The sequence below is a fragment of the Strix aluco genome, chromosome 17 (genome assembly GCF_031877795.1).
Source record: "Strix aluco isolate bStrAlu1 chromosome 17, bStrAlu1.hap1, whole genome shotgun sequence".
Lineage (NCBI taxonomy): Eukaryota > Metazoa > Chordata > Aves > Strigiformes > Strigidae > Strix > Strix aluco.
In genome coordinates this window covers 9,787,205-9,801,266 of record NC_133947.1, presented here as the reverse complement: position 1 = coordinate 9,801,266, position 14,062 = coordinate 9,787,205, and the positions used below count along the sequence as shown (strand labels likewise).

Here is a 14,062-nt window from a genome sequence, read left to right as displayed (position 1 = left end):
ACAGCTCTGGATTTTGCATGACTTTCTTGTGCAAATTCTGCTACAAGCCTGTCACTCCTAATATAGCAGGATTAGAATTTGTAAAACTATTACCAGTGGTAGGTTATATGTGGTCAACTGTGGCAGCAGAGCCAAATAAATTGAGTGTTTCTCTGGCTGTGGTAGTGTTTTATTAAGTAACTTTTAATTCAGTGTTTTTAGACTCTAGAGATGAATGAATTCAGTGGCACACTGCATTTTTGTCTATTAAACCAAATATTCACAAATTTTGGCTTATTTCCTAAACATTGTTCTACATAGCTGCAAACAAGTCCAGAATATGGTCAAGGAATGAATCCCATTAGCAGACTTGCCCAGATACAGCAGGCCAAGAAAGAGAAGGAACCAGAGTACATGCTCATCACAGAACGTGGTCTTCCAAGGCGCAGGGAGTTTGTTATGCAGGTTTGTATGTTAATTTGAGAAATCTAATGGAATGGCTGTGATGTCTCTTTTTGTTGTTGTTGTTGTTGTTATGGTAATCAGATTGTTATGATGATATACAAAATCAACAGGATTACAGCCAAATTCACATGAAATTTATTAATACATCTATTGGGCTACATTCAAGGAAGATAAAAGTTCAAGAAAAGTGATCTGAATCATGTTTTTTAAAAAAATTGCATAGGGCACTAGAAGTCTATGTTGTAACTGCCTAATGTTTTCATTAACAGGAATATTAATACTCTGTTAAGAGATACTGAGCTGCTTATACTTTGTAATGTAGGATTTATGAACATGAACCTGGGTATCCTTCATTTCCTCCTTCCCCTGAGTTTTCATGTGTTGCTTTAGAGTGCACCACTTTCTGCACTGCAAATCCCGGTAGAATAGTAGTATTTTTAATACTGAGCATCTACTAGCCTCTAATAATTAAGTGCATTCTCCAGACCTCTCTCCTATCCTGGCCAAGACAGGAAAGTTAGTTGCTTACTTTCCATCACATTTGTAAACCTTCTAAACCTGTAACTTCAACTTGGAAAATTTATATCTGCTGTGATACCAGTTTTGAGCATTTAGGCTGTTGCCAAGGTGAGATGATGAAATACAGTTGTTTGTTTAACTTCTGTTTGGTTTTTTTTGTGCTTGGAGGCCAATGATATTTGATAATAAATGACAACTTGCTTAGAGTAATAATCACTTGAACTATTTTGAGACTCATGGAATGCTCAGGACACAGATCACTAATAAGTGAATTCTCATACTACTGTTGGAGAATCGATTTGGTTTTCATTCCTCTTTTGTCCAGGTGAAAGTTGGTGTACACACAGCTGAAGGAATGGGCACAAACAAAAAAGTTGCTAAACGCAATGCAGCTGAAAATATGTTGGAACTTTTAGGTTTCAAAGTCCCTCAACCTCAACCTCCAAAGCCAGCATTAAAGACAGAAGAGAAGGTAAGAGTCTTTAAGAATCAAGCGCTGTTTAATACTACAGCAAAAGCTGAGTTGAAACAATAGCAGCTTTGCAAGGCAGTAGCAGTGCAGTAAATTCATGCTTTCTGCCCTGGCTAGGAAGCAGTTGTACTGAGGTGGCTGTTCTCTAAAAATAGTGCATTTTGGATACATGAAGGGTTCAATTTTACAAGTAAGTCTAAATCTCATCAGAAAGCTAAATTCTTCATACAATGGCTCAGAACCTGTGATAATTGATGTATTGGTCTTAGAGACTTGCAGGCATGTAGGTTATAGGACTTTGTGGTAGCAATAGATTTACACAGCCTTATCACCAATTGCAGTCAAAAGTTTGTTACAGCTCTCTTTCTGTGGTTGGTCCCTGAGTGGGGAAAGAGCCTTGCATTCTCTTTTTGATTCAGCAGATGTTACCAGGCAGTTAAAATAGCAAGTCTGGTTTTAGTTCTCTTTTTGTGTTTATGCTCATTTGTGTCCAGTATGTTATCCCCGGCAATACCAATAACTAATGTTAGTTTAACTGGCTTTATTATGGTATCTAGTTCTCAACATCTGTGGTCTTAATACCACTTCACTGGTCTATAGATAGTTTTAGTCATTCAGTGAATAAGAATCACTGAACTTGTCTCTTCTTGGTATTTTGAATAATAAATTTTTCAGTAAAATTTTGATTAGTCAGATCACCTACATCTTGAAAATTTTTAAACTTGGGATATTGTGTGTTTGGCTTTTTTCCTTTTATTTTTAAGACACCAGTGAAGAAACCAGGTGATGGGAGAAAAGTAACCTTCTTTGAGCCGGGCTCTGAAGAGACTTCAACTAGTAAGTGACCTTAATGAAAGAAGCTTGGCCCTGTTGGCCCATGTGTGTGCATGTAAGAAGTTTCTCAGTCCCCTCAGTAGTGTCATTTAACACACTGTGATGCACAGAGGTGTGCAACTGCTGGCCTGCAAACTAAGTCTACGCCTTGGGAAGGTTTTGTTCAGATCCCAAAGAGCTTATTCCTCCCAAGTCACGCAGTATTCAGCTTGCTTGGCCACCGGCTCGGGGGAAGGAGTAGGTGGTGAGCCAAAAGCGTGTGTGTGCTAATGGGTCAGTCGAGCAGTTAGTGGAGGTGCAGCTGCTGCTACCTGCAGTGTCTGGGCTTGTCTTACCTAGATCTGAGGGATCTTGGGACAGCCTTTAATCTGTGTCTAGGGCTTTCTAGGACAAGAATGAATGTTCAGGCCTGAGCTTGGTTCTGATCCAGGGATCAGGCTCCTTCAACCAACATCAGGAGTGAAGTGAGGGCAATTTCTGTGGTCAAGGGAAGAGGAGAGATCAGCCTCTTTGGCTCAGCACGTTTCTCTGGTATAGTGTCCAAATGAGGATGGGAGCAGATTCCCTGGAAAATGGGTTGGGATTTCTGCCACCTGGGAATAGCCTTCTAGAAATGGAAGAATGATTGCAGGTTGGAAGACTGCCCCAGAAACATCACTCTAAGCCAGAGTCAGAGTAGCAATGGAAGGGTGGTGCTGAATTTGTTGAGGCAGAGTTAGCTATGTTAAGTCTGGCCATATCACCTTACAAATGTGAGGGAATAACTGCAGTATGTTGAAGACTGATGAAGATGAGAAAGGTTGTCAGTACTAACTGAAATTGGTCTTCCTAAAGCAGAGTTGGAGTAGGAAGGAACGGCCTTGTAGTACAGAACAACCTCTTTGTGCTTGGTCTCTAATGACTGAGAGCAAGGAACTGTGCCTGCATTTATTTCAGACAGTTGATGGTTATAGTGGTCAGATCCACAGATGACTGACCGAAACCAGGCCACCAAGTATACAGATGTTGGCTTTCTCTAATGTAAGCTGTTGGGAGGAGTCATTATGGAAAGTTTGTCTGTCACAACATATTTCTGTTCTGGATAGTATGTTTCAGGTGCCTTATGTGTTGAAGTATAATTTTGTTGTTTAAATTATAAATAGTTGGGATTGACTTGGACTTTAGTAATGTTTTACTGCATCCGTAAGATCTTAGATAAACTTCCTGATTTCTTTAAACGGCTATCAGGTGACTGTGGTTGGATATTTGCTGTAGTCATTCTCGCTTCTTCATACTGTGCTAACATTACATTTAACCTTACCTACCTGTTTATGTTTTCACAATATACAGTTTAAACTTTGTGGATTATCTGTCACTGTCTTTACAATATTTAACAGTGGCTCTGGTCATTTCTGTGGTTTCATTATCTGCTCCTACAGTCTAAATGATGAAATACAAAATTTTGAACCCAAAAGATATATCTGGAATGTGGTTGCAACTGTCTGAGGTGTTTGTAAGCTTGACTAACCTGCAGAAACTGCTCCCGGAGGTAAAGGTGCTCCTTTTGGCAGAAGCAGGTGTTACATTGATTCATTTATTCAATAAGCAAACTCTGTCTTGCTGATGCTGCATCTCTGACCCATCAAAGGCAAATCAAGCTCTCTAAATTAGTTAGTGTTTCAAAAAAATTTGAAACCAATTATTTTTTTCAGAAGTGGCTTTTGATGCCTATATATGTCTTAGTGTGCCTGCAGAAGGCTTCATAGAAGTAGCTAGCATCTGTTTAGTATGTACCCCTCTCTTCTCAGGTAATAAAGAAGATGAGTTTAGGATGCCTTATCTCAGCCATCAGCAGCTTCCTGCTGGAATTCTTCCCATGGTCCCTGAGGTTGCACAAGCTGTAGGAGCCAATCAAGGACACCACACCAAAGAGTTCAATAGGGCAGCCCCAAATCCTGCCAAGGCTACAGTAACAGCAATGATTGCTAGAGAGCTATTGTATGGTGGTACTTCTCCTACTGCTGAGACCATACTGAAGAATAACAACTCATCAGGCCATGTACCCCACGGACCACTTACTCGGCCCTCTGAGCAGCTGGACTATCTTTCCAATGTTCAAGGAATCCAGGTAAAGGTTCAGCTTTGCAAGATTTCTTCCAAAGGTACCCAAACTGGTCCAACCTAAAGCTTTTTAGTTCTGGTGACTGCTGTATTCTGAGGCTGCTTGTTAAGCTGAAATTCATGTAAATATTTTACTTCACCTATGAAATGTACTGAATTTTACAGCTTTTGTTATTTAGTTTTCAAATGTGCATTTCTGTACTACATCCTCAGCCTTAATTCTGTGCTACTCTGACGTCTTGGAAGAATAAAATTGAAGGTAGCATTTTCTGAAAATTGTCATGATGTAGGAACATAATATGAACTTGAACTTGGCTTATCTGAAATCAGTTTTTTTAATAATCTTTCATACATTAAGATTTGCTGTAAGCTGTACGTTTTCTTGTGTTTGTTCCCTTTAATCAGAATTGCATTAAGTTCCTATATTAATATGTTAAAGAAGCTCAGTGGATTAAAAAGTATAATAGAGAAAATTTTAAATGCAGATAGCTATGATCAGAATAAAGGTCCCAGCAACAATCATTAAGTAGCCACTTTTATTCAGAAGGCTTGCAGAGCTCTTATCATTACTAAAAAACATCGCAAGTGAAGTCAGACTTCAAAGTAAATGGTTCTACTGGTTGACAGAATGATTGAAAGTAAGGTTCAGCTTCATATATGGGCAAATAATCTATAGCAATTGTGATTTATTTCCTGTACTTGGTTAACTGAAAATAACTAAATCCTTCTTTTGTCTTCAGGTTGAATATAAAGACTTTCCAAAAAATAACAAGAACGAGTTTGTATCTCTTATAAACTGTTCCTCTCAGCCACCACTGATCAGCCATGGAATTGGAAAGGATGTAGAATCTTGCCACGATATGGTATGATGAATACTGCTGAAATGCTTTCTCTTTGGCCTTGAGTGAACTAAGGGATGCAGCGGATAGACCAAGGTTTCATGTTACTGCTGGATAGCAATTAATTAAATGCTGTACAATTCCCTGGCTAATTTTTGTCTAGTATTTCACAGGTTGCTGAAATAATTGATTAATAATATCAGAATCTAATCTAAATAACCTTTAAAATGCTTAATATATGCTCTCAATTTTGGTCTACAAAAATGCATTTGCTTTATCTTGATAATATTTGCATGAGCACATATTAAAGAAAATGTATGAACAGGAACTTTTAAAACATAAGAGCATATGAGCTTATTTTCCGTAACAGAATGGGCTGATATTTCATTGAGAACTGTAATACTTGGATTCACGTTACCAGACTTGTTGCTGGAAGGGAATCCAAAATGGAAGAAATGCAATTCACCATTACACAGCAGGAGATACTCTAAATCTGTTAAGCTCCCTTTATAAATAAGGTCTTTTATTAGCAGTAGCTGGAATATTTCTATGTGAAAGAATGAGTCTTCTAGACTTTAAACTGTAAGGAACTTTGTCTATAAAAGACATTACATATTGCTAACAATATGTACACAGTCTACTATAATTTGAAGAGAGTTTCGTTCTTCTGGTATCCAGTGGTGACCTGAGTACTGACTACAGACTGAAGTAAAAGTTTGCAATATGTAAATACACTTAGGAAAACCTGATTTTACTGATTTTTATACTAAAAAATTTTGCAGTAATTTTCTAATGGCTATAATTTGATACAGATTTCTTTGATCCTTGTCACTTAATTTTGATGTTTTCATACCCGTCTCTACATCCTGCTGTAAAGAGCTCCTGTAAGAGTAAGCACACAAGTCAGTGCAGTGGGTAGAAGGGAAAAGGACAGCCAGTTCAGAGCTTAAACATTGCGACTGGGCCAACGTGAGAACCTTCCTCTGTTCAGATATTCAGCTTTCACTAATACATGTGCCATAACTAATTGGGGATATTCTGAAAAGGTGCACCTGAAATTGATCTGAATAAAGTTGAAAAAAATCTTCAGTTCTCAAGGGAGATGACTTAGTTTTGCATTAGCCATGTCACATCGACTCTTCTTTTAAACAGTCACACGTGCCCTATCTGTGTTGTATTCTTGATTCTTGTGTAACTTGTTTTCTTTTTCTGCAAAGGACTTTTTGGTTTGGTGTATTTTAATGTCCTTTGTCTTAAGCTCTGAACAGTTTGAGCCATTGCTAATTTAGTGTCTTTTTCCTTGATATTAATAGTACTGCTGAATTCATTTTCCCCCATGCTAAAACAAATGCAATGGGAATCCCCGAGCCACAGCACCATTCTGTTGTTGTAGCAAGAGGAAATTCTACACCATTGCATTTTTTCCACCATGATTATGCATCTTAATATATATCCAAAATTAGGACATTTACTTTAAGTGAGTGCCAGTACTGCTTTCACTAAATTAATGAAATGTACTCAGGTTGAATTGCTGAATGCTCTCTCTTTTCTTTAGGCTGCATTGAATATTTTGAAGTTGCTGTCTGAGTTGGACCAACAAACCACAGAGATGCCAAGAACAGGAAATGGACCAATGTCTGTGTGAGTGTGACCCATTGACTTTCCCTTGCATTAACGGAAACCTCTAACCCTGTGATGTTCTATAAACAAATAAAATGTGAGGGTTTTTTTCTTTGCCAGAAAAGTTAAAATGCCAAGGCTGTTATCTTCTTCAGACGGATGAGAGGGTAGGTTTTATGATCAAGCTTGTAATTTTCATGTGTCAAATGCAAATTACTAAGCAGGAGCAAGTGGATAAAATGTAATGACTGTGATACAGAGCAGTTCTGACTGTGATCCCTCTGCTGAAACTATTCGTTTACATAGATTTGTAAATAGTGTGACTTTTCAGTGTGTTTGTTACAGCTGCTCCTCTCTTACTAGAAATCTTCTGTATGTAAAATGTAAACAATGTATAGGTTTCACAGCAAAAGTTTAGCCTCTCATTTAGATAATAAGCTGTCAAAATGATGGAATTAACAAAGTGCTAATTGATCAAAAATGGAGGCCAGTTATATGGAAACAAGTTGTTATATGCACCTCAAATTGTTTGTGTCTGATTTTGAAGCATCTTATTCATGGAAATAGTGTTTTATCTCCTAAGTAACAGGTGTTTTGTCATTTATAGATGTGTGAAACAAGAAATGGAAAGTGACCCTCTTCTCAAACCGGCTAACTCAAACACTTTGGGACAAACACTGGACAGCACTGCCTAAAAAAAGGCTTTTGACTGGACCCAAACCTGAAAGCACCAGAGAAAATCAAATGCTTCCTATTAATGTAACCTAACTGTTTTAGAGTGCTACAGTCTTTACAACCTACTGTAGTGTCTAAATCATAACCGTTGCTTTCTCTTCAAACAGTGATAAATTTTTAGTTTCATTATGTTGTTTTGATTGAAATGACACTATAAATTTTTCATTTAAAAGTTTCTTAATTGTATCTAGAACAATAGCACAGTTTAGAAACTTTGTCTTCTGAGACTGACATGTTATCTGTGAACTAACTTGGGAAGATCATATCCATGTATGTGGTTATTTTGTTTTTATTGAAATAACGAAGTTTCACTGGAAACAAATTGTGTGCCCACCATTTTAAAAAGTTCAGTATTTTCGCAAACCTAGCGTAATTATCCAACGGTTGAATGAATTAAAACGCTTTAGGAATTTTAAACTTTGTTTGATCGTTTTTGGTTAATTTCTAGTTTTCTTGAGTGGGGGGTAGGGGAACTCGAATGCAACATGACTTTAAATGATCTCTGATCTGTGTTTTAAGGATTGTGTGTATCGATGGCACACAGCTCACTACATTACAGGATATGATCTCAATGTAGTGCATATAAAACCGCAGATTGATTTTCCTTGAGTGCTTTATACTGTTTAATTACATCTCCATGTAGGGCTGAAAAAAATTACCTATGTTTATATATAAACTGTGTTGCTTTTGATGTTGTGTTATTGCGCACTGAACTGTGCGCAATAAAGTTTTTTGCATATGGTCCAGGTAAAGCACGATAGCCTTGCAAGTTAAGTACTGCTTCAGTTCATTGTTTACGCTGGAATTTTTTCTCCCCATGGAATGTAAGTAAAACGTAGTGTTTGTCACCAATAAATGGTAATACTAAATTTTTTTGGTTAATTTATTCTTGTATGCCACTACAGGGGCTGCTTTTTTTATAGGATTTGTAATGCTTGTGATATAGTACGGGCAGTATTGTAAAGCTATGGAGTAACTGTACAATGGTTATCAATTACATATAAATAACTACTATTTAGTAATGTGGAGGATGTGAAAACCTGGCAAGGTCAAGGAAATTCAAAAGTAATGTGGGTACATTTTGTTATTTGTGCCACAGTGTGTTAGTGCAACTGTATTAATGGGAGCTTAAACTAAAGTTATGATTATGACAAGAAACCTGGCGCAACAGGTTGGTATGATTTCAAAGTTTAAGTCTCTACTTTTAAGTTTCCTTGTTTGCTTGTAATTTGAGTCACAACCTTGCCTTGCACTTAGTAATTTTGGGGGGCTGGTACTTTGAAAACAAAACAAAACTTTCCCTCTAGCAACAAAAACTGGCACCGTAGATGGACACATGACAGTGTATCATTTGGATGTGAACTACGTTCAGTGTGTACTTACCTGGTAATCTGTAGCAGCACTTCCTGAACACCTGTTTGCAGTGCGTGTAGTAACTCTTGTCATGGAAAGCAGTTACTGCATAGGCTGTGTCTCAAAGCTAAATGTCTCGGCCATTTTATTTGCATTATCAAAGGCAGTTGGGCCACATTAACTGCATATCAAATTTTATTGAATCAAGTTGGGTTTGATCATTATAAGCGGAAAAAAAACATTGTAAAGTTTTTTGGTTTTTTTTCTTTTTTTTTACATTTGTAGAACTAAAATGCTGTACATTTAAAAATTAAAAGAAACTTGCTAGGCTGAGGCTTTGTTTTGCAAATTCTTACAACTTAGAAACTACTTACCAAACCATTTATATTGTAAAACAGACACCACATTGATAGCAGTGTAAATGGTCTCCCTACATTTATCTGCTGCTACTTAGGAGTTTTCTCTTTGGATGGGACTAGAGCCTATTCTGACTATTTTGCAGCATTAGTTTGTCAGTAATGCTGTTTCATGTGAACCCGAATTAAGGTACTTTGCCATAGATACCTCTGTTTTGATACTCTTAAATGCATCTGTCATCTTAGAGGCGCTATGCAAGAGAAGGTTCTTTCATCAAAAATCATGTAATCCCAGCCTCGTGATGGGAGACTTCAGGTCACTCTGTGGATTCTAGGTAAGCCGAAGTGAGTTCCAGAGCACTACAGTCACTTGCTTTTTCTCTTGTCTCATCTGTGCTTGATGCAGCAAAGGTTAGGAAGAATAATTACATATTATATGTAATCACCTGAAGGCTTATATGACACTTTTGTTCAACAGATAGTAAAATGTTCTAGAAAAAATACAAATATGAGAAAACTGAGGTGAAATTCTCTGGCTGCAGTAGTCTAGCAGGCTATTAGAGCATACATTTCTGAATACTAGCAAAGTGCTGTCTGCAAGACACCTCACCTTTTTGGATTCTTTCTTTGAAGTTTTTACTTTTGTTTTTGATCTTAAAAAAACCTTTTGACTGCAAGTGAATGAGCTGCAGCTTCCAAATAGGAATATCAGTGTACATTAGCTGGGGCTTCATGCCACACATTTCAGTAATGATCCCATTGTAGAAAATTTAAGTATAGGGTCTGTTCCAAAATTACTTTCTCATATTCATATCTTAATTGGTTAGGGTTGTTCTCCCACAAGCAGATTTCACAAGCATTTTTCTCCCCATTATCTTATTTGACTCTGCTTAAATTACCACAAACATTTTTGTAAATTAATGCATTTTTTCCTGTGTTTTGTGTTCTGAATCTGCTGTACATTTAGTAAATTGTGAAATTTTGCACCCAAAATACTCAGTTTAGTTCAGCTACAGAGAACTTCCCTTTAATCACTTTCAAATGGGAGTAAGGAAAACAAAGTATTTAGTCTGATCTATCAGGCTCATAACTATTGTGCTAACAACTGAGAGTGTGATTTGTTTCTTTTCAGAATTCACCACGTTATTATCCCAGCCTCTTAAATCATACAGCCAGTGTTCTGCAAGTAGGACTGCCCCTAGGCTGCTGCTTCGAAGTGCAGAGGAAGGAGGTCTGATCCTAAGGGGCTTCCGCTCCAGGTTTAGTAACTTGTAAGTCAGGGCGATTCCTGAGGAGGCAGGTCACTGGGGGACAGGAGATGTGACGTGGCAGAACAAGTCACTGAATTTCAGTGCGTTTCAGTCTTGTTCATTTGGACCTTTTTTAATGCCTGCCCATCCAACTTCCAAATGCGGAGCATACAGGCTCAAAGGAAGTAGCTGAGGAGTTTGGAAACCAGATTCTGGAAATACTAATGTTGATTTTCCAGTAGGTAAACTTGTAAATAAGATCAGCAGAGACCAGACAGTGTAGGTAATACATTTTCCTTCACCAAAGAAAATGTCCTGTCTGCCTGGACTCCCACACATGTCTAGACTTTGACAGATTCCAGTCTTCATGTTGTTCCTTTCTGGTATTGGAAAGCAAGCACTCATTACCATTTTCTCAAATTTCAAAGCCTTAAGGCAACCTCTAAATTTTAGCAGCTCTAGCATTGCTTTCCTTCAAGCCTTTCCTTATTCCTACAAGTATCCAGCTGCACTTAATAGTGGCTCTTGTCAAAAGAATGATCCCGTGCCACTGTTCCTTGAAGAGGTGCAAATGTCTTGTAACTCATAGGATAAGAACCCGAAGAGTGGCTTTGTAGATGTGCTGCATATGAAACCTGACAAGTGAAGCATTTTCCAGTGCTGTGTTACCAAGCTTAAAGACTGCTGCGCAAGTCTCCTGTTCTAAGTAACAGGTTGCACTCTGCAGTGGGTGTACAAGAAGGAAGGTAGTCCATGGTCACCCAGGGGTTTTGGAGTATTACCTGCTTTCTTGAACAGGTCAGTTTGCTGTCCTTGAGACAAAAACCTGCATCACGTAGAAGTTAAAGGGGAAAAAAATGAAAATTGGTCATGGAATTTTTTTAAAGCAGAATATTTGATAGTAGGAAGTCCTGACTCCCCAAAGGAAGAAACACGACTTTTTGTGATTCATCACTCTTGGTTGCAGGATGGAGAGCTTAAAGAAGGATTTGTGCAAAATCTCTTTTTGGGAATGCTGACCTGTAGGGTAGTGAAAATGTGCCTACAGAATGAGAAGCAGCCTGGATTCACTGCAATACCTGTTTGATCCATAATATTAAAATACATTCCCCTAACTTTTTGTTATTTTGTTTTGGGATATATAGGCAGCTGATATTTCCTTAGGATAAAGCCTGTCTGAAAGGACTCAGTTGGGGAGTGTGGAGTCAGCAGGGTAGTTATCCTTGTTCTCAGTTCTCTGGCCAAATTTTAGTATCATACCTCAGAGTTAAATGTAGTTGTACTCAGAGTTCCACTGCAATTATTATGTTACCTAAGGATCAAACCAAAATTCTGTTCTAACCCACTGATGAAAGTTAAAAAGTTATATTTTGTCCTAATGTAGAAAGACAAATGGTGGAGCTTCCAAAAGTGCCGAACTGCAGGAAGGGATAGGATGTGTGTATACCACTTCACTAATCTTCTTTTGTGAAGCAACCAGATAAACGTTTGCTACTTTTATTTTGGAAATCTGCAGATAAAAAACAACAGAATAACTGTGAATCAATGTAATATTGTCCTTGAGGGCTTCTATATTTAAGTGACTCCTCTGTTTAAGCTCAGACGAAGAATGCTGCTCCAGAGGTGGTTACAAATCTGAAAATACTGAACTTCATCTCTGTGGCTGTGACATGCTGTATTGCTTCCCTTTACCTGCCGAGTGGATACGTACACTTATTTAATACCCAGGAACTTCTGAGCAAGAACCTGAACATCCAATGGAAGGAGGCTGAGGAAAAAAATGAAGTTGTTAGAGCAAATTAAAATCTCTAAGGTATTCATTTAATCTCTGGATTAGAACTGAATAAAAACATACAGATGGCAAATAAGATTTATCCAAAAGTGTATTTTATTCTCCTACAAATTGTATACAGCTATCAGTATCCAAATGCATCAAAATTGTATTTGATTAGAAATGAAAAAATTATAGTGCTTTTAAACTTTACTTGTGCTCCCACTTACAATTTCACAGTATTTCTTAGCAACCTGCTAATAGAGGATGGTTTAGATTTTTTTAAATGTCCCGTGTTAATGATGCAGAAAATATTCTTCACAGAGTATGCTTTCAGTACTTTGATCATCTGCTACCATTCTTTCATTTATCTTTACTATTTCCAACCAAAAGACAGTCTTTTATGTTTAAATGGGTTTTTTGGTTTTTTTTTTCCTTCAGAAGGGAGATTAGTGCTCCCAAAGAACGCAATCCCAACCCTGTGTTAAGGGGCAAAACCTCTGACATGTCTCGTATCAAAGTCCAAATGCAAAATCTGTTTAGGGACAACTGGCATCTCTACAGACACTTATCCACGCTCCCCATTTCATCATGGGTGCAATCTCCCAGCTTGCTGTTCTACCATTTTAAAGCCACAAATAAGTACATCACAGTAGGGATATCTATTGTGGTCTGATGAGTAAGTATTGCTTCCATTGCTGTTTTCACACAGTAGCTTGGTTTTAACCGAGATGGCCATTTAGTTCTTGCCTAGAAAAAACAATTGGGAAAGGAAGGCATCACTGGAAAAATAAATCCATCGATGGTTTGTTGTAAATAAGATTCAGTATAACTGTCCTACAACCTGCCACTGTATTTGCATAAAAAGTTTGTAAATTCCCTTTAAAGCTCGTTAAGTAGACACAGAGGAGCTTATGTATTAAAACGCTGAGCCACCAAGTTATTTTAATTACTAAAGTGGATAAAAACTTGAAGAAAATGTGCTACTTCAAACTCACAAAGGCTAAATACATTTAAATCTCTTCTAAGCATTCTTAGGAATAGCTCTGTTGTGCTCTCTCATACTGTGCTAACTTCAAAGGTAACTGGCGTTTTCAGTGAGTGTTTTAACTTCTTGCATTTCCATGTGCTAAAGGACTGATGTAGAAATCCCATGCTGATTTTTATTTAAAAGAAAAAATGTTATTTAAGAGCTTTTACTGTCTAAACCCTCCCCATTCTGCTGGTCTATAATTGTGTGCAGATAGGGAAGATGTACCTGGATTGAAGTGATACTGAGACTGGGTGAGATGCAGACCTCTTGTCATTCATTAGTCAGCTGGATATAACTTCATTGATTGTAATGGCCTTTTGCCATGAATGTGGTGCACGTGACAAGTGTTCCAACCGTGAATGTGCACAAGCTTGCACATGCTGCATCTCCAAGCACTTGAGCCCATGGTCCTCTGGGCTACCCAGGGAGGGAATGAACCTTGTGGATCACGAGGGATGTTTCCAAATTCCCTGTGAATGCTGCCATTTCTTCCCATTTTCTTGTCTGTCAATATTTGCTGTTGGCACTTTCTTTTAGAAAGCTGGTTTAGCCTTTAGCTATGTGGCGTGCTCACCCCTCCCTTTCTACTACTGGTTTTACTTTATAAAGATGCTTGCTCTCTTCCCCTTCCCTTCTCTCCATGAACTCCTAGAAAAGTAACATCTCTTAGAGTAGTCTTTGAGATTATCTGACTTGTGATGGACAGATTCCAGCATCTGTGAGGTATATGAAGTAT

The 14,062-nt window shown here is 37.9% G+C and overlaps 1 protein-coding gene and 1 long non-coding RNA gene across 5 annotated transcripts in view; one reads left to right on the top strand and one right to left on the bottom strand.

Annotated features, from left to right (window-relative positions):
• STAU1 (staufen double-stranded RNA binding protein 1) overlaps window positions 1-8,432 on the top strand; it is a 32,174-nt gene extending 23,742 nt beyond the window's left edge. For all 4 annotated transcript variants that reach the window (XM_074842960.1, XM_074842959.1, XM_074842956.1 and 1 more), the window contains 7 exons: window positions 301-444; window positions 1,289-1,435; window positions 2,200-2,272; window positions 4,057-4,376; window positions 5,110-5,232; window positions 6,764-6,849; window positions 7,436-8,432. In XM_074842960.1, the coding sequence (XP_074699061.1) occupies window positions 301-444; window positions 1,289-1,435; window positions 2,200-2,272; window positions 4,057-4,376; window positions 5,110-5,232; window positions 6,764-6,849; window positions 7,436-7,523 (981 nt within the window). In that variant the 3' untranslated portion in view covers window positions 7,524-8,432. The remainder of the gene's footprint in view (window positions 1-300; window positions 445-1,288; window positions 1,436-2,199; window positions 2,273-4,056; window positions 4,377-5,109; window positions 5,233-6,763; window positions 6,850-7,435) is intronic.
• Window positions 8,433-12,387: 3,955 nt separating this feature from the next.
• Window positions 12,388-13,812, bottom strand: LOC141931149 (uncharacterized). Its single transcript, XR_012625511.1, has 2 exons — window positions 13,552-13,812; window positions 12,388-13,043 (listed from the first exon to the last, which is right to left on the bottom strand). It is a non-coding gene; the product is annotated as an uncharacterized LOC141931149 (long non-coding RNA).
• Window positions 13,813-14,062: the final 250 nt, after the last annotated feature.